Source organism: Miscanthus floridulus, chromosome 2, assembly GCF_019320115.1.
Source record: "Miscanthus floridulus cultivar M001 chromosome 2, ASM1932011v1, whole genome shotgun sequence".
Lineage (NCBI taxonomy): Eukaryota > Viridiplantae > Streptophyta > Magnoliopsida > Poales > Poaceae > Miscanthus > Miscanthus floridulus.
In genome coordinates this window covers 162,030,813-162,052,160 of record NC_089581.1, presented here as the reverse complement: position 1 = coordinate 162,052,160, position 21,348 = coordinate 162,030,813, and the positions used below count along the sequence as shown (strand labels likewise).

General features: G+C 42.1%; 1 protein-coding gene and 1 pseudogene across 1 annotated transcript; one reads left to right on the top strand and one right to left on the bottom strand.

Moving 5' to 3' along the window:
* LOC136537361 (nuclear pore complex protein NUP214-like) overlaps positions 1 to 9,012 on the top strand; it is a 32,619-nt pseudogene extending 23,607 nt beyond the window's left edge.
* Positions 9,013 to 9,491: 479 nt separating this feature from the next.
* On the bottom strand, positions 9,492 to 15,296 carry LOC136535496 (sugar transport protein MST4). Its single transcript, XM_066527755.1, has 3 exons — positions 15,036 to 15,296; positions 13,321 to 13,640; positions 9,492 to 10,880 (listed from the first exon to the last, which is right to left on the bottom strand). Exons 1-3 carry the CDS (start codon positions 15,169 to 15,171, stop codon positions 9,783 to 9,785), a joined length of 1,554 nt encoding a protein of 517 aa, XP_066383852.1. The 5' UTR covers positions 15,172 to 15,296; the 3' UTR covers positions 9,492 to 9,782.
* Positions 15,297 to 21,348: the final 6,052 nt, after the last annotated feature.

The window sequence follows — 21,348 nt, the reverse complement described above, 5'->3', positions numbered from 1 at the left end:
AAATCTAATCCTGATTCACGCACCTCAGTAAATATCGCACAATTGCCAACCACTCTTGCCCTGATTATGGTTAAGATACCGAAACAATAATCCATCGGCAAGATCCTAACATAATAATGTCGCTATTTTCAGAATTAAAATATCCTATACCGAGATCTCTTCCAAGTCATGATTACTTGCCATCAAATCATCTGTACAATCCCTTGATTATCGTGCGAACAGTTACCATATCCATCTGAACCACCTCGACCTACATGCGCGCGGCATAGAGATAAGTCCAGAATACCCCTACTCCAAGCGGCTTATAAATAGATTTCTCTAGAACGCTCGTCTTCTACCCTTAGACTTCAATCTTTGACATTCTCTCTTTCTGGCGGCGACTCCGACGAACAACTGCGCGACCTCAATCAACAAGAACTTTTCCCCAGCGTCAACCTCGAGTCTTCGGCTCGTGCCCCCATCTACCTCAAGATAATGGCAATCAACTTCGACGTCCCTATGGTTCGTTCCTCTTCCGTTACCTTTTACCTCGATTCCTCTGGTCTTTGCGAGTTCATACAGTTGGTAATTTTTCTCTTTTCTTTTGTTCTTCGGATCCTCTAAACTTAGGAACTGCGCAACAAATTAGTTATTCCAACCGATCAGCCACAAGTCTAGTGCCTAGGACCAATGGGCAACCCAGATCCAACTGATCTGATTAATGCAGAGGTTAACAGAATCCCTTTTAGAGCCCAAAATTTCTCTCTAAATTTATGGAAAGATACATTCCAATCTTGGCCCAAAACCACCAAAGGGTGGAAAGATTGGTACTTGAGGGTCAATAGGTCGATGCAAGTACACTGGGCAGAACGGAAGCTAGACCAATGCATTAGCTATCCATTGCCGATATGCAAAAGAACAAGTCAATGATGATTGCAGCTGCTTACTTCTGGTCAGACACAACAAACACTTTTATGTTTGGACATGGCCCAGCTACTCCCACACTTGTCGATGTCCACATGCTCACTGGTTTGGACATTTCAACTGCCGATGAAGGCTCCATCTATGGCAGAAAATCTGAATATAGGATGAATACCCACAACATCGGCGGTTGGACGGGATACATTCAAGAATGCCAGAGAACCAGGGACAAACTCAATCTTATCCCCAATCCACTGTACGAGGCATTGATGCATTGTAGAAGGAACACAACAATTAGCATGAATCCAATCCCTCCCTAGAAGCAGATTATATGCACCCTTGCCATTAATAACAAAGAACGTCGTCGGTAAGGTTTTGCTGCCGATAGTCAATTCAACGCATACTGCCCCTTTAGCCAGTGATACATTGCCTTCAAAATCCTTCAGCATCATATCGGTTTTGGCCAAGTCTTGATCTCCCTTACCAAGTTTCCGATACATCACATAAGGCATAATATTAATCGCAGCCCCTCCGTCGATAAGTATCTTAGATACAGGCTGCCCGTCAACTCTGTCTTTCACAAACAAAACCTTAAGATGCTATCTCTCATCATCAGTAGGTTTCTCAAAAACAGCCATCATTGGATCTAGTGTCAACTGAGCTACTTGATCAGAGAGAACAACTTCTTTCTCATTATCAGATAGTGCCAAAAATTCCATCGGCAACATGAATACCATATTAACATCTGCCGATGGACCCTTATTTTTGTATTTTATCTGCCACTGCCGATGACCGGACCTCTCATTGGAGGAATTTTCCTCTCGGTATAAATCCTCTTGATGCTCACGTTGCATCCTTCTTTTCTGTGTCTTTGTCAGACCCTCTGGGCACCATCGAGGAAACTTGGTCTTCCAAACCGGCTGATAACAGGTCCCAGTAGATTCTACACGGCGTATATTAGGGTCCCTGTAGAATATTTCTTCATCAGGAACTCTTGCGGTTGTTATCTCCTCAAGTTCCTCTTGATTCCTTGGAAAATATCCAGCGCGTTTACCAAGCCTTTCATGTACACTAAGTTTGCCCCCAGCCGATCATGCACTGATGCTCTGCCTCTGATCGGCTCATTGATAAATAAACCCATAATAATCATTGCACTTAGAGCAATTTTCAACAGTTGGCAATTTAATACCTTCTTCCCAGCAATGGATGAAAAACGGGCACCTCCAATGATTTTTATGCCGATACCATTCTTCTCGACGTCTCTCTTCTTGCTGTTGTTGATATCGGTCCTTACGCTGACGCCAACCCTCCTGCTGCCTTCGATGGGTAACCACAATGCCAGGTCGAGGAGGGTTTTTGGAACTACTGCTTTCTCTCAGTAAACCCTTACTTTTTGCATCATCGGTAGTTATCCGGTGTTGGGGATCCACTGATGCATTTTTCTCAGCAGCCTCTGACGTCAATACCTTGGTCTTCCCTTTGGCCTCTAACATATTTGCTGGAAAAGGGTGTTGATCAATTTTCATCGGCTTCTGGGCCTTGGAAGTACCAAACTTAATTCTCCCAGATTCAATAGCCAATTGTAACTATTGCCTGAATACCTTGCACTCATTTGTACTGTATGAAGTTGCATTGTGCCATTTGCAGTACAAGATCTTCTTCAACTCTTCTGCCGATGGGATCACATGATTAGGTGACAGCTTAATTTAGCCTTCTTGAAGCAGAAGATCGAATATCTTGTCGGCCTTGGTGATATCAAAGGTAAACTTTTCTGGTTCTTTCTGACCAAAGGGACAAGATATCGGCTTTTTATTCTTAACCCACTCAGCTAAGCCGATAACTGGTTCTTCATCAGAATCAGAATCTCCTACTTCTTCAACAAATGATACTTTTTTACTCCAATTCTTTTTAGGTTCAAAAACCCTAGTATCTTGATCAGAGATCCTTTGCACAAGATGACTGAGGCTTTCAAACTCCTAAGAAGCATATCTGTCTTTAAGATGTGGCAATAACCCTTGGAAAGCCAGATCGGCAAGTTGCCGATCATCCAGCACCAGACTATAGCACTTATTTTTTACATCTCGTAGCCTTTGCACAAAGCTTTCTACCGATTCATCATTACGCTATCTCAATTTTACTAAATCGGTAAGCTTCTTTTCATGGATTCTAGCAAAGAAATACTTATGAAATTATTTTTCTAGATTAACCCAAGTAATAATAGAATTTGGTGGTAATGAAATGAACCATGTAAATGCCGATCCAGACAAAGATGATGAAAATAATCGAACTCTTAATTCATCTCTGCTAGCTGCCTCTCCACATTGAATAATGAAGCGATTGACGTGTTTCATTGTTGATGTATCATCTTGTCCAGAGAATTTAGTGAAATCTGGTACCTTGTACCGATTTGGGAGAGGAATTAAATCATATGCAGGAGGGTATGGAGTCCGATAAGAATAAGTATTGACCTTGGGCTTTATCCCAAACTGATCCTTCATAATTTCTGCTATCTTATCGGCTCAAAACGCATCAGCCTCCTGCTGACGAACTGGCTGAATTTCTACGGGAGGTGCCTGCTGATATCCCTCCACATATCTTTGTGGCCCACGATCTCCAGCAATCGGCATATTTGCCGTTACTTGTGGTCCATTAACCTGTTGGAAAGGATTCATCGGTTGAGCTGCCGATGCTTGATTCTGGAAACCAGTTTGCATATGACCTTGTTGAATCCCTACAACCTGCTGATTTTGCTAAACTGTATGTTGAACAGGTAACTGTCCTGACCAACCATTATTAGAACTCATCGGTACAAAACTTACCGATGGCTGGTAATTTGCTGACATTGTTGGATAATTATAACCAGCTTGAGGCATGAACTGAACCCCAGTTTGACTCATAGTAGGGGCTTTCTGCTGCATCGGTAGTAAGCTTGCCGATGGACTTGAATTGGGTATTTGAACCAAAGGCATCTGGAAACCTCCTGGAGTTGGTTGCATAGTAGTTGCTGTAGCATATTGAGGCACTTGAGCCATCGGCAAAACAGCCGATGGTATAGGAGCTTTTCCTACTGCATCAAATACTTGAGGTAACCCAGGATTGAAAGCAGATGACTCCGGAGGCATACCATATCCCCACCAATTAGCAGGAATCTGGCTATTCTGAGACACAGGGCCTGACATAGCTGATGCTGATAGATCTGTATTAAGATGAACTCGTCCTCCTGGTAGTACCGGATCTGATCATATTGGTGTAGATTGAATATTAGGTAAGCCTGCCGATACTAGAGGAGAAGTAACTTCTGTACCCACAATGGCCGAGGGAGCCGATGGAGTATTGACAGATGCCGGCTCTGGTTGGTGATAGGCAGGCCCAATGTAATGCGGTGACGCTTGTCCTTCTTTGAGAGTTCGAACCACAGCATTATGAACAGTATTGGATAACACATTGGAATGATTAATCAAAGCATGATTTACTGCAGAATTAACCATCTCTTGAAGTTTACTAGGATTGGAGTCAAAGGTAACCTGCCGAGGCAACGGCAAATCTTGCTTCTGGATGACTTGTCCACTCTTGTTCAGGCTAAACGATTTCAGACAAAGCTGCCTGTATTCTTCTATAGCCTTTTCCATAGCCTGCCTCTGCTCTTCCTTAAGATTTTCTTCTGATACCGCTATAATGTTCCCTGAATCGATCTCGGAATTGAACATATTGATCGGATTGATTGGTCCCACCGAGCGTGCCAAAAGATGTGTTGATGCAAAAGTGGATCTACAAACACAAAGGGCTAATACCCGAATCGATATCCAAAGCGTGCCAGTCGATTTGACCTGTTAATCGACAAGGATGAAGATACGAGCACTTTGGTCCTGACAACAGCGATACGCCCAGAAGTCACGGCCAAGAGGTACTCACACGAAACTCGAGAATCGCCGAAGGTCACACTGAAGCTATGCAACTCGCCGAATCAATGAGAACTCGTAAAAAGGAAAAATATGCAAATTGACGAAGTCGCCGAAAAGTAAGTAGATGCAAATAGGAGTAAAAATTGGTTTTGATATTGATTGATTTTTTTATTACATTGCCCCTCAATCTATATTTATACCCTGATCTAAAGAGACATAACCAAATATAACTAGGACACCAAGTCCATATCTAAGGAAACACGTGACTCTTACATGAATCATACTCTAACAAATATAGAAAAGGAAATCAACTCCTATCTATTTCCCTATCCGCCTCAATTACGATGGAAATCTCACCGACCTCCTTTCCATCGGCATACTTCCTATTTCATCGGCAGTAGTCTTCAAGCCTTCCTTCATCGGCATCGACAATAACATCTCCAACCTTATCGGCAACGCCCGAGTCTAAATCAACCTTTCCATCGATCACCACCATTCATCGGCAACCATCTTTTACAAGCTGATTCTCATCGGCTGTCAGCGTATACAGTAACTTTCCTCCTGCCGATTAGCCCACTCTGATCATTTTGACACGTGCAAAAAAACGGTGTCAATAGTGTCAGATCATGGCACTCAGCAAAATTATCTTTGTCGAGTGTCTGCACTCGCCAAACTTATCTTTGCCGAGTGCCTATCATTTGCCGAGTGTTTTCTTTCTCGTTTGCCGAGTGCCAAACTTTGCCGAGTGAAAGCTCTAGTTTGGTTTTGGTGAATTAATGAAACCCTAAGTGCTAACCTAGTTTATCAAGTGATCATAAGATAGATAGCACATTCCAAGTGGTGAAGCAAATGAAGATCATGACATGATGATGGTGATGCCATAGTGATGATCAAGTGCTTGGACTTGAAAAGAAGAAAGAGAAAAACAAAAGGCTCAAGGCAAATATATAAATGGTAGGAGTCATTTTATTTTGATGATCGAGACACTTAGTGAGTGTGATCATATTTAGGATCGATAGTCGTACTATTAAGAGGGGTGAAACTCGTATCGAAATGCGATTATCAAAGTGCCACTAGATGCTCTAACTTATTGTATATGCATTTAGGATCTAGTGGAGTGCTAACACCCTTGAAAATATTTGTGAAAATATGCTAACACACATGTGCACAAGTAGACATACTTGGTGGTTGGCACATTTGAATAAGGATAAGAAACTTCACCAGCGCACTATACAGAAAAGACAGGGTTTCACAGAGCATAACGGACGTATCCGATGGCTAAACCCAGGTGAATGGAGGTCACTATAAGTGACCGGACGCTGGTCTCGGTAGGACCGACGCGTCCGGTCAGTGGCAGCAGTGAGTGTGCGGTTTCGGTCTCATGACCGAATGCTGGCGCGAGAAATGACCGGACGCTCAGGGCATGAGTCCGATCAGTATGACGTATGATGACATATGCAGCGCACAGGGGAGACGTTGAGTGACCGGACGCTGGGTGAGTCCGATCGGTCATGACCGGACACGTCCGGTCTTGATTTTTCGCTTCTGGTACCTTACTGGAAACGACCAGACGCTGGTGCGTCCGATCACTTTGAGCAGCGCATCCGGTCACTACTTAAATATACTGATGACCGTTGAGATCAGGCGATCAGCGTTTGAAGCCGATGACACATGGCAAGCATCGGACGACCGGACGTTGGGGTCCTGCGTCCGGTCGATCTGACCGGCGCGTCCGGTCACCCCGTGTTGTGCCCAGTGAATGGGTACAACGGCTCTATTTCGTGGGGGCTTCAATTTAAGCCCCATGGCCGGCTCTAGCTCACTCTCTTGGCCATTTGCATTGACATAGCAACCTTATGAGCTTAGCCAAAGCCTTCCCACTCATCTCCATCATTGATTCAAATCCTTGTGAGATTGAGAGTGAATCCAAGTGCATTGCTTGAGTGTTTGCATCTTGAGGCACTTGGTGTTTGTGTTTCACTGTGGGATTCGCTTGTTACTCTTGGTAGTTGTCGCCACCTAGACGGCTTGGAGCAGCGAGGATCGTCGAGCGGAGGTTGGTGATTGTCTCTGGCTCCGATCGTGGTGATTGTGAGGGGTTCTTGACCTTTTTTCGGCGAAGAGCCAAAAAGTACTCTAGTGAATTGCTCGTGGCTTTGTGATACTCATCTTGTGTTGGTTGTGCGGCACCCTATTGATGGTTTGTCGTGTGATACCAATTAGCGCGTGAACCTACAAGTGAGTGAATCGCCACATCGAGGACTAGTTTGCCGACAAGCAAGTGAACCTCGGTAAAAAAATCATTGTGTCATCATTTGATTCCGAGGTGATTGGTCTTCATTGGTTTTCATTCTTGTGATTGATTGGTTCATTCCTCGACACAGCGGTATAACTATCTTGCTCTCTCTCTTTACATTGCCGCAAACTAGTTATCAAGCTCTTTAATGTAGCTAGTTGTGAGAGTTTGTTAGTTTGGCTAGTGTGGCTCTTTAGTTAGCCTTTGAGAGCACACTAACTTAGCGTAGTGCCATAGTCATTATGTGGTTATAAACAATAGAAACTAGAATTGAGGTAGGTGGCTTGTATTTTTTAGTAGGCTAGCGCAACACTTACTTCGCCTCATAATTGTCTAGTTGTAGAAATTTTTAATAGACTATTCACCCCCCTCTAGCCATTAGGACCTTTCACCGAGTATTTGTTGCCTCTTTTGCTGAGTGCAATTATTTTGCCGAGTGTTTTTGTGACAGCACTGGACAAATAGCTTCTTTACCGAGTGCCCGATAGAATGCACTCGGCAAATATTTTAGCACTCGGTAAACACCCAGTTTCTGGCAGTGATTAGGCTTACAAAGAATTTTTGTGCTCTCCCTTGTCAGCAATTATCACTGATCAGGTCCGAATAGGTTTACTCATTTCGGCTGTCCTGAAAAAATCTGTGTAAAGTATTTGATCTTTAGCTTTAGGAATACTATGTATTGATTTTAAGTCTCACAGACAATTTTTTCAAGCAGTAATCCATAAACCCATTTCAATCAGTTTGTAGTCTTAAATGTTAAGTGTACTAATTATTGATCAATCTGCATTACCATCTGCTGAGACATGCTCTAACTCAAATAGTCAGATATTAGGTTTGTTGTCTGCAAGTAATTGTTGTCATGTCAGATACTCCATCTTTTTCAAATTATAAGTCGTTTTTAGCTTTTCTAGGTACATAGCTTTTGCTATCTCGGTGCAAAGCAATAGCTATGTACCTAGAAAAGCCAAAACGATTTATCATTTGGAACCGAGGGAATACAATCTTTGGTGCTTTGGAGCTGAATTATTGTCTTACCGTTCTTTGATGCCACAGAAATACTTGGCACTAAGATCTTATGTGTTTACCAACTTATAAGCAGTTTGGGCTACCAAAAGAATAAATTTACAGTGGCAATTTTTTCTGTTTTGTCTGGTGCCAACAGCCTGTTTTTGGCAACTATCATAATTTGGTTGGTTTGAAGGTGGTGGATTCGGATCCTATGGTGGTAATCAAGGAGCTGGGTTCTCAGCATTTGGAGCAAGCGGAACTGGAAGACCGCCGGCTGATTTCTTGACACAGATGAGAAAGTAGGCATCCCCAGACAAGTTTATGCATTAGCTATGGCTAGATGCAAGAGGCCTCGGAGATAAGTTCAATTGTGATGTCACAAAGTTACTTTTATGTTCCACTCTTCACCTGTATACACTTGTTAGGCAGGCCTGCCCGTGTATCCCTTAAGCGTTGCTATCAGCACAGTTGTAGGCACAGCTACAGAGCTTGAGGCCTTAGCTTGAAAAAGTGTGGAAACCTTCCTCCTACGCGGAGCTGTTGCAGACACATGACCGCAGGCTGCCCTGGATGAGCCCTCGCTTCGCTCTATCTTTTTTATGATGGAGGCTACCATTTGGGCACCTTATTGTTCTCTCTTCTTTTGCAAAACACAGCAGACGCCCACAGCAGCATCGACGGTTGGTCTTGGATTCCTGCAGGTTTCTCTCCAGGGCTGCCAACTTGCTAAGCTCAGGCTCCATGGCTGCGTGAAATGAAAAAAGAGGTCGTCTAAAGGCCCCTGCTTGAACGTGATTCGTCCGCCAGCTTTGTCAATACAATTCCCGGCCTCTTTCCCATATTTCCCTGTCACGAGCCGGCCCGCGCAGCAAGATGAAATCGCCACCACACCAAGAGCTAGCGGCAGCTTGCAAAGACATCGAAAGGGATCGAGGGAAACAAAAGCATATGATACCCAAACACTTAAACAAGTAACAACCGAATGCATTCACGCAATCTTTCACCAAATATTTATAAGAATGGAACAAGGAAAAAGGGAGAGCAGCAAAAGTTACGGCCTTGGTCGATGAGCTTATTAATTCCATTGCATGCTGATGTATGCTCTACGGCGGCAAGGAACGTGTAGCCCCTCTGCATCTAACGAACAAAATTCACACGTGTATCCTGCTCCAATTTTTAGCTAACCGGGCAATCTGAACATGCCTGAAAGTTTAGTTTTCGTGTGGTGTTGTATCAGAAACGGTTTCTGTGTTGGGCTTGACTCATAGCTGCGCTGAAAAATAGAGGTCACTGGGGAGTGGGGAATGGCACCGTTACATTCACAAGATCGGCTTAGTACAAGGTTCTACTACTAGTACGCATGTAGGTGTCGAGGATCAGGCATGGATGAGATTACAATCCGTGTAAACTATGCTCGAAAGTTGAAAGATACAAATCAAAGATGAGCATGGACTTTAGCCGAAACACTTGGCTCCTGTAAAACGAACAACAAGGCGGCATTGCCATTGCAGTTGCAGGTTGCAGCACTACCAATTGCCTTTTTGCATCGCATATAATAAGTGAACACTGTGCTCATAAATTCCTTCAGCAGTAGTAGTACTGTAGTACGCTGTCGGCGGTCGGATATACTCTCCTCAAGTCTGAAGTCTGATGCATCAACAGATCAGATGGACTAGTTAAACGGAGGCGCCATTGTTGGCGGTGATCTTGCCGTTGACGATGTGGTGGTTGTCGTCGTCCATGTAGCGCTTCCAGAACCAATGCTGCTTCCACACCCTTTCGGTCATCTCCTCGATGGGCACGTTCTTGGTCTCCGGCAGGAAGAAGAGGACGAAGAGCGACATGACGAGTACCCAGGCGGAGAAGAAGACGAAGATGGCGTACTTGAGGTGGCAGAGCATGGAGAGGAAGGCCTGCGCGATGACGAAGGTGAAGAGCAGGTTGACGCAGACGGTGACGCTCTGCCCCGCCGACCTCGTCTCCAGCGGGAAGGTCTCGCTGGGGATGAGCCAGCCCAGGGGCCCCCACGACCAGGCGAAGGAGGAGACGAAGGTGCAGACCATGACGACGACCACGATGGCCCAGCCGTGGCCCAGGCTGTCGGAGTGGTCGGTGACCTTGATGCCCAGCACGACGGCGATGGCCACCTGCGACAGGAACATCTGCACGCCGGCCTCCAGAAGCAGCATCCGGCGGCCGACGCGGTCGACGGAGTAGACGGACACGAGCGTGGAGAGCACGTTGACGGCGCCCGTGATGACCGCCGAGTAGAGCGACGCGTCGCTCTTGAACCCCAGCGTGTTGAACAGCACGGGCGCGTAGAACATGATGGCGTTGATCCCCGTGAACTGCTGGAAGATCTGGAGGAGGACGGCGATGACGAGCTGCGGGCGGTTGCGGCGCTGGAGGAGGTTGCGGAACGGGTGCTTCACCTCCTGCGCCACGCGGCTCGCCTCCACGATCTCGTTGAACTCCGGCTCCACGTTGTCGGTGCCCCGGATCTTCTTGAGCACGGCCTTGCCCTCCTCCAGGCGTCCGCGTTCGATGAGGCTGTTGGGCGTGTCCGTCACGAAGAGCGCGCCCAGGGTGAGCAGCACCGCCGGGATGCCCGCCAGCGACAGCGACAGCCTCCATCCCCACGGGTGGATCTTGGAGGTGCCGTAGTTGACGAGGTTGGCGAAGAGGATGCCGATGGTGACGTTGAGCTGGAACAGGATGTTGAGCCCGCCGCGGATCCTCGTCGGCGCGATCTCAGACAGGAACAGGGGAACCGCCTGCACGGAACGAATGGCACGGCAAAGTTATCGTCAATTGTGATAAGAATGTCTCGACTATCGTCCAGTTCTGCAACTAGTTTTTGACAGGCCCAGTACCACACCGATACGGCCGAGCAAGAACAGTCGCGGCCTCATCGATTCCCATTGGGCCGAGTTGTCTTCAGAAGATGCCCATTGGGCTTATATTTTTCAAAAGAAAAAAAAATTGGGTCGTTTGTTCTGTTGTTTCTTCTTTGCTAACAGGGAATGAGAACCATCAACTTGGGTTCAGCGGTTCAGCCAAACATATCATTCAATCAATGGAGATGCACACCAGTTCTAGTCTAAAGTCTCAAACAATAGTCTAAAGTGTAAGAAAAAACTAGTCTACAGGTCTCAAAATATTAATGGCATGACCATCACCCATCCCCTGAAGATGTGTACAAACGACCGAAACTAGTGTCAGAGCGGCTGGTGCACCCGTGCATACACCCTGCAGATATTTCCGACCGTAGCAGTTGAAGCGTTGAAACCTAAACGCCCGTATTCAGATATACTAATCTGTAACAGCATGCCATGTCTACAAATATCTGTCCCCCTCCGTCGTCTGCTGATCGCAGGCCTCATTTGTTTTCCCTGAAAGCTGCTGAATGAATAAACTTACCACATGAACCCTGTCTTAGTAACTGCGCTGTGCATGTCCTATACGTTGGCTTGGACTGAACACGCGCATGAATGATTTGCAATAATCCAGCGGTAGGCGATAAGCATCTTGCTGCCAATGTTTAGTCCGCGCACGAAAGCTGATTCGGGAGCCCCGGAAGACCTCAGGAATCTGGTGGTTGTGGCTGCAGACGCAGCCAAACCACGTAGTAGCCTGACAGGAACGAGAGCAGAAGACTCCGAGCAAAGTATGCTCGCCCTGTTCGTTTGGCTGTTAAGTCATGGCTGAAAGCATTGTTGACTGATTTGTTGTGAGAGAAAAATACTATTCGTTGACTGAAAAAAATACGGCTTATAAGAGCAAGTATAGTAATGCTTACTCAGCCGGCTGAATGCCTGTCCACGTCATAAAAGTCTGAGTTGGCGGAGAGAGAAAATGAGAGAGAGAGTTAGGCGGGCGCTTAGTTCTTCACCGGGCTAAAACGCAGGTACCGAGACAAAAGAAGTCCGCAGCCAGCCTTCGTCTACCTCTCTCCCTGATCCCATACGCCGGGCATACAAACAATAAATACTTAAATATTCCTTACAGCCGATCTAGATAGCTAGTCCATTATATGTGCAAGCTGTATTACTTACTATATGTGACATGGCACAATCTCTCAGCCGACAGTCGGCTAGCTTATTAGCCATGCTCTAAGCCAAGTGAACAGGGCACAGGTCTCTAGCAGCCCGCCAGTAAGGCTGTGCAGGTAATTGCCCGCTGGACTACTGGTACTAGTTACTGCATGCATCGCAGCTCGTGGCCCGTGTGGTCTATTAACATGGCTACTAGTCCTAGAGTCAATTAACATGGCTTGCTTAATGTTGCAGATTCCTCCGTCGTTTCTGTTGATGGCAACTGGGACAGCTAAAGATCGAGCAGGTAGCAACGTAGAAGCAGCAACAAACGATTATGTAGCACTAGTGTCACTACCAGTAAAAACCAAAATTCTCCCAGCCAAGCATTAGTTTTTTTATTAAAAAAAGAAGAAGAAAAAACGACAATCACAATGCACACATATCATCTGGTCATTGGTCCAAGTTTCTTTATTAGCAATGGTAAACTGCTAGCTAGATCCTGCAGTGAGGAATCTTGAAACTTGAAAGGAAGGATTATCACCCCGTTGCTGCCAACCAAACGTAAACACAAGTCATACACGAGACTCGGCACCGTCACCGATGCCCAGGTGTCCACGTTCATATGCATCCCTTTTGCAGTGTTTTTTCTCTCAAAACAAAACAACAACAGCCAGCTTATAAGCCACAGAAACGATTAAGCGATCGGGGTGATGGCCATCTGGGTTCAGGGTATACCAACAATTCAAGTATACCTCTACTCGTTTCACCTAAAATTCCGGGAAATACGTATGGCGGGCCCATCATGTCGTTATACATACTCCTAAATAAAATAATAGTGTACAGCTGCTAGACGATTAGAAGTGCCATCACGCGTATAAAAAATACGCTGGGTGCACAGGTGCAGTGAACTTGCCAGGCGTGCACAATTTTAAGCGAGACGACTAGAGAATCGCCGAGATGCTTGAATCGACCAAGGACGGTGACTAAAATACACCCACGTCCTTGTCGCGGATGTAGAAAAGCAAATGCCCCCGCGCGCGTGCTATAAAAAAACAAGAAATCCTCAACTCGCCCACTGGTTTGACGCGAAATACGTTGCTGCCAATACTTTTTTACACTAAACGAGTGGGCTACGTACTCCATCGATCGCATCACACTAGCAAGTTGTGGTACGTACCTGGTTGGCGAAGCCGACGCCGCAGCCGAGCAGGATCCTGCCGACGATGAGCATGGCGAGGTCCTGGGCGGCGCCGTTGAAGATGACCCCCACGAGGAAGAAGACCCCGGCGACGAGCATGGTGAGGCGCCGGCCGAGGCGGCGCGTGGTGTAGGAGGCGAAGAAGGTGGCCGTCAGCCCGGCGAGGTAGAGCGACGACGTGAACAGCTGCAGGCCCTGGTTGTCGTACTTGCAGTAGTTGCTCTCCTTGTCCTCCTGCTTCTTCCGCAGCACCGCCGGGAAGAACTTGCCCAGGAAGTCGTCCATCGACGTAACCCCGCCTATTATATGCAATAATTGTTCGTGACATTTTATTTCTCACGTCTTTTTATTTATTTAAAATATATAACACTAGAGCGATTGTATCGTTTCTTTTTACAAATTGGTCTGAATAAAAGGTGTGGTACACGTACACATAGAAAACAATTTTTTTATTTTCCAAGATGCTTAGTGATGGCTCATGGCATTTAAGTGCAATATTCATGGCCAGTGAAAACGTGCTATGAAAGCGTTGGTTCAAGTGGTTGACTAAAGTTGTGGCAACATTTTTTTCTTTGTGTATGTAGTAGGATACATAAAAAAAATGCATGCTAACTTACTCGTGAAAAGGAAGCGAGTATACAAGTACGTTTTTGTTTCACTGAGGTGGATGCTTTGCATCATACTGCATCTAGTACCACCGTTTAATTAATTTGACCTTTGTAACACAACTACTACTAGTTTCGTAATCATGAAGATAAATATATACAATATTCTCTTGTGTTCCTGTTTAATTTGTGCATGTGCATACAACTTATTGGAGGCATCTGCTGTTGTGAATATACAACATATAATATGAACCATCAGTTGCACGAAATAATCTCATCGGGTTTGAACATCTAGTACTAAAAACGGCTTCAGGTTTCCAACAGAAACCTTTGTGTTGCGTGAGAATAAAAAACCAAGAATTTGTGTTTGCAGTATCTTGAAAACAAGAAAGGAAATTGTTGTAAGCCACTGCTCCAACTTCCACGCATGAGTGGTGGGTTCTTTTTTGGGCAACTATTTATCGACGCTCAACAAATTAAAAATACCACACAAATTTAATTTCGAAAGAAAGCTATGTGTCTCATCAGACGTGCTGCATTTCTCTTCACATGCGTTGACTCATTACCAGTCTGTCAAAGCAGGTGGCTAGCTCACACAGCACGATATTTGTACAAACTAATAGTGATGGAGTGATGGGTATCCCCGCTTGTTTTATTTTTATTTTTTGGGAACAATAATCAATAAAGGAAAATAACTCTTTTTTTTAAAAAAGGAAAATATTCAGAATGGATCGGAAGGTGAAGCAAAGCTGGAAAATCTTCGAGTCTGCCGTTAATTAATGGGACGTGTTTAATGGCCACAGTAAAACCCCGTATTAATTTGGTTTGAAGTCTGTGCTTATCCGCTTGTGTTCAGAACGAAGAAGACGAACAAGCTCACACAACAATGATCCATGCATACAGTACCCTATCCATGCAAATACGTATGTAAATCCGTCCTCTGGTGATGAAGAAGAATTTCGCATGATTCTCTGGAGCCAGCACACGAGAGTTGATAGGTACAGACTACAGAGTACAGACACATGCATGGAACGGAAAAGATCAAAAAAAGATGGATGAAATGAGAAGCTCGCTCGCCGGCGGCGTTACCTGAGATGCCGACGTCGTAGCCGAACATCAAACCACCGGTGGCCGCCATGATGCAGGAGATGATGACAATCGGCGTGATCTTGGCCTCGAACTCGACGCCGGACGGCGCCGACACCGAGAACCCTCCGGCCGGCATCTTGGCTCCCTGATGAAGCAAACCTAACCTCTGGTGCTCCCGTCGAATAGAAGTCGGAGCAGCACTGCAGGCAACCTCGCCCAGTGAAACGGTGAGGCCGGAGCAGAGGGAGATGGGTAGAAGACGCCCAGCCTCTGGTCCGTATATATACTTATATAGAGAGAGGGAAGCCCGGCTCCTCGGGGAAATTTCAAACCGATCCGACCGGCCGGATGCCGCCACGTCAGCTCTGTGAGTCGGCCCCGGCCCCACCGGAGTCCGGCTCGCTGGCCTTGCCGTGGCTGGCTACTAGGCTAGTCAACGACGGCTCCATGCGCGGCCCAGGGGCCTGATTTCCGAGACTCCCAGCATGCCCGGGACACGGTGACTTTTCAAAGAAAAAACTGCTTATATATCCATTCCAAACTCTTTTGATCCCTCCCGTGCCGTGGTTCCTTTTGGCAAACTAGAGAAGAAGTAGAGGTAGCAGTTTGGAAATTTTGGATAGGGCGCCGCCCCTTTTGACAATTCCAAGTGGGCCCATGAGTCAGCCCCTAGTACATCCTGGTCCGGGGTGGCTCCAGACTGCAACCGCTGCGAGTGCGATCGTACTTTGCCACTGCTGCTCCTGCTCGATCGGTGAATTCGCGTCGCCGTGTGAATGGAGGACCTTGACTTGATGAGCGATTGGAGGAAAATTATACCTCACGTGGGGATGGTGGTCCGCTTGAAAATCAGTATCGGCGCAAGAAATTGACTCCTAGTCGGCTGAATTACCTAGGGTCTCCATCTTCTAGTAGACTTTTGTACTCAAATACGGAGTATGTTTTTTTTTTCAAGAAAGAGAAGACGTGTCCTCGGCACTGATGTACTCTCTCTCTCCGTCTCAAACATATTCTTTTTAAGTTCGTACTGGTCAAAATTTCTTAAATTCGACTAAATTTATAGAAAACATTAGCTTATTTTATCTCTGAATAAATTTATTATAAAAATATATTCAATGATTCATCTAATAGTAGTAATTATGCACCATAAATATTAATATTTTCATATTCTACCTCTGTCCCGAAAGAATACAATTTTAGGTGCATTTTTTGTTTCCGTGTCCAAAGTTTGACTAAATATATAGGTAAAACTATTAATGTTTTTTAGGCCAAATAAATTTATTATGAATAGATCTCATGACAAATCTAATGATACTTGTTTGATGTCATAACTATCTATATATTTTTTATATGTAATTGGACAAATCTAAGTTTTTTCGCGATCAGTTTAGACCTGTTTTCATTAAGAGGAAAGAAGTTTTAATCGATGCCGGCGAGAAGCCAACATCACGGCCTATGACTGACCTATCGAACCAATTCCTTTTCGATATTACATTGTGATGTAATTTTGCGACCAAATTTTATGACCTAATAAGGGTAACGCCTAGGCGGCGCGAACGGACCTACACTACTAAAAAAACGTTTGTAGCAACGAAATAATTTTTTTGTAGGGGCGGCTGGTGATAGAGCTGCCCCTACAGTGGGCATGCTCGGGACCCACGAGACCAGCCGTCCCTACAAATGGCACAATAGGGGCGACTGATGATACGAGCCGCTCCTACAAATGGGTCGATTTGTAGGGGCGGCTCACTCACCAGCCGTCCCCGGTGTTGCAATTTATAGGGGCAGCTCAATCACTAGCCATCCCTACAAATCACACTTGTTCATCATTGATCATCATGAACAATTATGATTTTTCTTTTTAATCTCTAGTTAAAATTTACAACTAGTCTTTCTTTCTGATACTAACTTCAAATGTGATGATTTTTCCTAAAATTTTCTAGAATCATGCCCTATCAAGTTACTGTGTTGATTTGGTCATTCTTTTCGTTTAACAAAGTTTGAGCAATTCAAATTTTCAAATTTAAAAAATGATAAGTTCTAATAAGATTTTGAAACACCAAATGATTTCAGCTGAAAAAGTGATGAATACCAAAGATATATAACTCATCAAGATATACAACTTTTATTTTAGTTATTTCTTCATCTGACAAAGTGATAGTAAATATTATTCACAAATCAACATGTCTCTCGTATAGTTTATGAAAATAAGAGTGATATGTGAATTTGTGAATAATATTTACTAACACTTTGTTAGATGAAGAAGTGAGCAAAATAAAAGTTGTAGATAGTGATGAGTTCAATAACTTTTATGTTGACGACTTTTGTACTTGAAATCATTTAAGGTTTCAAAATCTTGTTTGATGTTGCCATTTATTGAAATTCAAAATTTGAACTGTTCAAGTTTTGTTAAATGAAAAGATGACCAAAATAAAAGTTGTAAATAGTGATGTGTTCAACAACTTTTATATTCATCAGCTTTACAGCTAAAATCATTTAGTAGTTGAAAATAAGGTTTGAAGTTGTCATTTTCTGAAATTTAAAATTTGAGTTGTCCAAAATTAGTGAATAAGATAGATGACCAGACTAAAATGATAGAAAATGATTTTAGAAAATTTTAGAAAAAAAAACCATCACATTTGGAGTTAGTATGAGGGAGAAAAACTAGTTACAAGTTTCAGCCACAGATTCAAAAGAGAAATCACACTTGTTCATCATTGATCATCATGAACAGTTGTGTTTTTTCTTTTTAATCTCTGGGTAAAATTTGTAACTAGTCTTTCTCCCTCATACTAACTCCAAATATGCTGATTTTTTTCTTAAAATTTTCTAAAATCATGCCCTATCAAGTTACTGTATTGATTTGGTCATTCTTTTCGTTTGACAAACTTTAAGCGATTTAAATTTTTAAATTTAAAAAATGATAAGTTCTAACAAGATTTTGAAACACCAAACGGTTTCAGCTGAAAAAGTGATGAATACCAAAGATGTATAATTCATCAAGATATACAACTTTTATTTTGGTTATTTCTTCATCTCACAAAGTGATAGTAAACATTGTTCATAAATCAAAATGTCTCTCGTATAATTCATAAAACTATGAGTGATATGTGAATTTATGAATAATGTTTACTAGTATTTTACCAGATGAAGAAGTGACCACAATAAAAAGTTGTAGATAGTAATGAGTTCAACAACTTTTATGTTCATGACTTTTATAGTTAAAATCATTTAAGGTTTTAAAATCTTGTTTGAAGTTGTCATTTATTGAAATTTAAAATTTAAACTGTTCAAATTTTGTCAAATGAAAAGATGATCAAAATAAAAGTTGTAGATAGTGATGTGTTCAACAACTTTTATATTTATCACCTTTACAGATAAAATCATTTAGTGGTTGAAAATTGGGTTTAAAGTTGTTATTTTCTGAAATTCAAAATTTGAATTGTCCAAAATCAGTGACAAAAATAGATGACCAGACTAAAATGATAGAGTATGATTTTAGAAAATGTTAGAAAAAAAACCCATCACATTTAGAGTTAGTATGAGAGAGAAACTAGGTACAAATTTCAGTCATAGATTAAAAAGAGAAATCACACTTGTTCATCATTGATCATCATGAACAGTTGTAATTTTTTTAATTTCTGGGTAAAATTTGTAACTAATATTTATCCCTCATACTAACTCCAAATGTGATGATTTTTTCCCTAAAATTTTCTAAAATCATGCCCTATCAAGTTACTGTATTGATTTGATCATTCTTTTCGTTTGACAAAGTTTAAGCAATTTAAATTTTCAAATTTAAAAAAATAACAAGTTCTAACAAGATTTTAAAACATCAAATGATTTCAGCTAAAAAAGTGATGAATACCAAAGATGTATGACTCATCAAGATATACAATTTTTATTTTGATTATTTCTTCATTTGACAAAGTGATAGTAAATATTATTCATAAATAACATGTCTCTCGTATAGTTTATGAAACTATGAGTGATATGCGAATTTATGAACAATGTTTACTAACACTTTGTTTGATGAAGAAGTGACCAAAATAAAAGTTATAGATAGTGATGAGTTCAACAACTTTTATGTTCATGACTTTTGTAGTTGAAATCATTTAATGTTTCAAAATCTTGTTTGAATTTGTCATTTATTGAAATTCAAATTTTAAGCTGTTTAAATTTTGTCAAATGAAAAAATAATCAAAATAAAAATTATACATAGTGATGTGTTCAACAACTTTTATATTCATCACCTTTACAGCTGAAATCATTTAGTGGTTGAAAATCAGGTTTGAAGTTGTTATTTTCTAAAATTCAAAATTTAAATTATCCAAAATTAGTGAAAAAGATAGATGACCAGACTAAAATGATAGAGCATGATTTTAGAAAATTTTAGGAAAAAAACCATCACGTTTAGAGTTAGTATGACAGAGAAAAATTAGTTACAAGTTTCAGCCATAGATTAAAAAGAGAAATCACACTTGTTCATCATTGATCATCATGAACAATTGTGATTTTTCTTTTTAATCTCTGGGTAAAATTTGTAGCTAGTCTTTCTCCCTCATACTAACTCCAAATGTGATGTTTTTTTTCTAAAATTTTCTAAAATCATGCCCTATGAAGTTATTGTGTTGATTTGGTCATTCTTTTCGTTTGACAAAGTTTGAGCAATTCAAATTTTTCAAATTTAAAAAAATAATAAGTTCTAACAAGATTTTGAAACACCAAATGATTTCAGCTGAAAAAGGAATGAATACCAAAGATGTATAACTCATCAAGATCTATAACTTTTATTTTGGTTATTTCTTCATCTGACAAAGTGATAATAAACATTGTTCATAAATCAACATGTCTCTCATATAGTTCATAAAACTATGAGTGATATATAAATTTGTGAACAATGTTTACTAACACTTTCTCAAATAAAGATTAGGCTTTTGAGGAGGTAAATGTGGAACTGGTATGGATCCATAATTCTATACTCATTGTCCTATGTCTAGGAGAGCTTGCCATCTGCCTTTTTTCAATTAATTTGGCACAGGCATTGGATTTCTTTCTGAAAGTGTTGCATCACTAGATTATTATTAATAAAGTTTATTTCTTCTCTTTTATTTTTTTTGCTAAAATCTTTCATGGCAGAAACTTGTGTAAGAGTAGACTTGTGGTTCTTGAGTAGACGTGCAACACTCATGGTTTAAGACATAAAAGGATATGTGTAAGAAGGAAATTTGTTCTTTTAACATTTAAAATTGATACCTGCGTTGCCTAACAATGTTAACTATTGAAAAGGATATCTATGCATAAGAAGGAAGTTTATTCTTGTATTCCCTTCGTTCCAAACTATAAGTCATTTTGGTTTTTCTAGATACATTACTTTTGTTATGTATCTAGACATAGTGTATATCTAAGTACATAGCAAAAGCTACGTATCTAGAAAAGCCAAAACGCCTTATGATTTGAAATGGAGGGAGCAGCACCTAAAATTGATGGTTGTGTTGCCTAATAATGGTAACTCTTGAAGAATGACTTCCAATTTTCCTGAACTAGAGCCTCTTCTTGTTATGCTGGAAGGCAATTTTTGGCATTTCTCTTTGTTGCTAGTTCTTTTGATGAAAATGAACATTCCATCCACCCAGGTAGTCTTATAGAAATTTCTTTTATCAGGGACCGCACTCTGATTTTACTGGGCCAAATTGTGGGAGTATAGCCTGTGTAGCATTAGTCAGAAATAGGTAACTCGTTGTGGCAAATGCTGGTGACTCCCGCTGTGTCATCTCAAGGAATGGTCAGGTCAGTTGTTACTCCTTTTGCAGGAAGACAGGAGTGGTTACGCCCTACTGGTAATTGCATTAATTAAAGAGAACAAAGTGCAAAGACTATGGTATATTTTGACATAAAGTTTATGTGTGATCGTCTCATTTCTATACTTCTTCCACGTAACACAGGCATACAATTTGTCAAGAGACCAAAAACCAGAGCTTGAGGCAGAGAGAGAAAGGATACAAAGTGCAGGGGGTTACATTCAAATGGGGCGTGTAAATGGGACTTTAAACTTGTCAAGAGCCATTGGTATTCTTTTTTTACTTGCTTCTTTTTATTCATACTTCTCACCTTACCTGATGTCTTGCATATGCAAAATACTTTTCACTATGGAATACCCTTATATTCAGATACCTAAATTTCTTTTGACTTTGTACCTTGGCATGACAAATTCTAGTGTACTAGGATTCTAGAAGAACCAATATACCAGTTCGATAAGTATATTTTTAAGTCTTGGAAGAAACATGATTGATAGAGGTCCAAAATATGATTA

Bases quoted from the DNA above. Each gene is read 5' to 3' on its own strand.
- LOC136535496 (XM_066527755.1), bottom strand. From the start codon at position 15,171: ATGCCGGCCGGAGGGTTCTCGGTGTCGGCGCCGTCCGGCGTCGAGTTC. The intron at 13,641-15,035 runs GTAACGCCGCCG...TGCATATAATAG, and splicing joins CTACGACGTCGGCATCTCAG to GCGGGGTTACGTCGATGGAC. The intron at 10,881-13,320 runs GTACGTACCACA...CGTTCCGTGCAG, and splicing joins GCGTCGGCTTCGCCAACCAG to GCGGTTCCCCTGTTCCTGTC.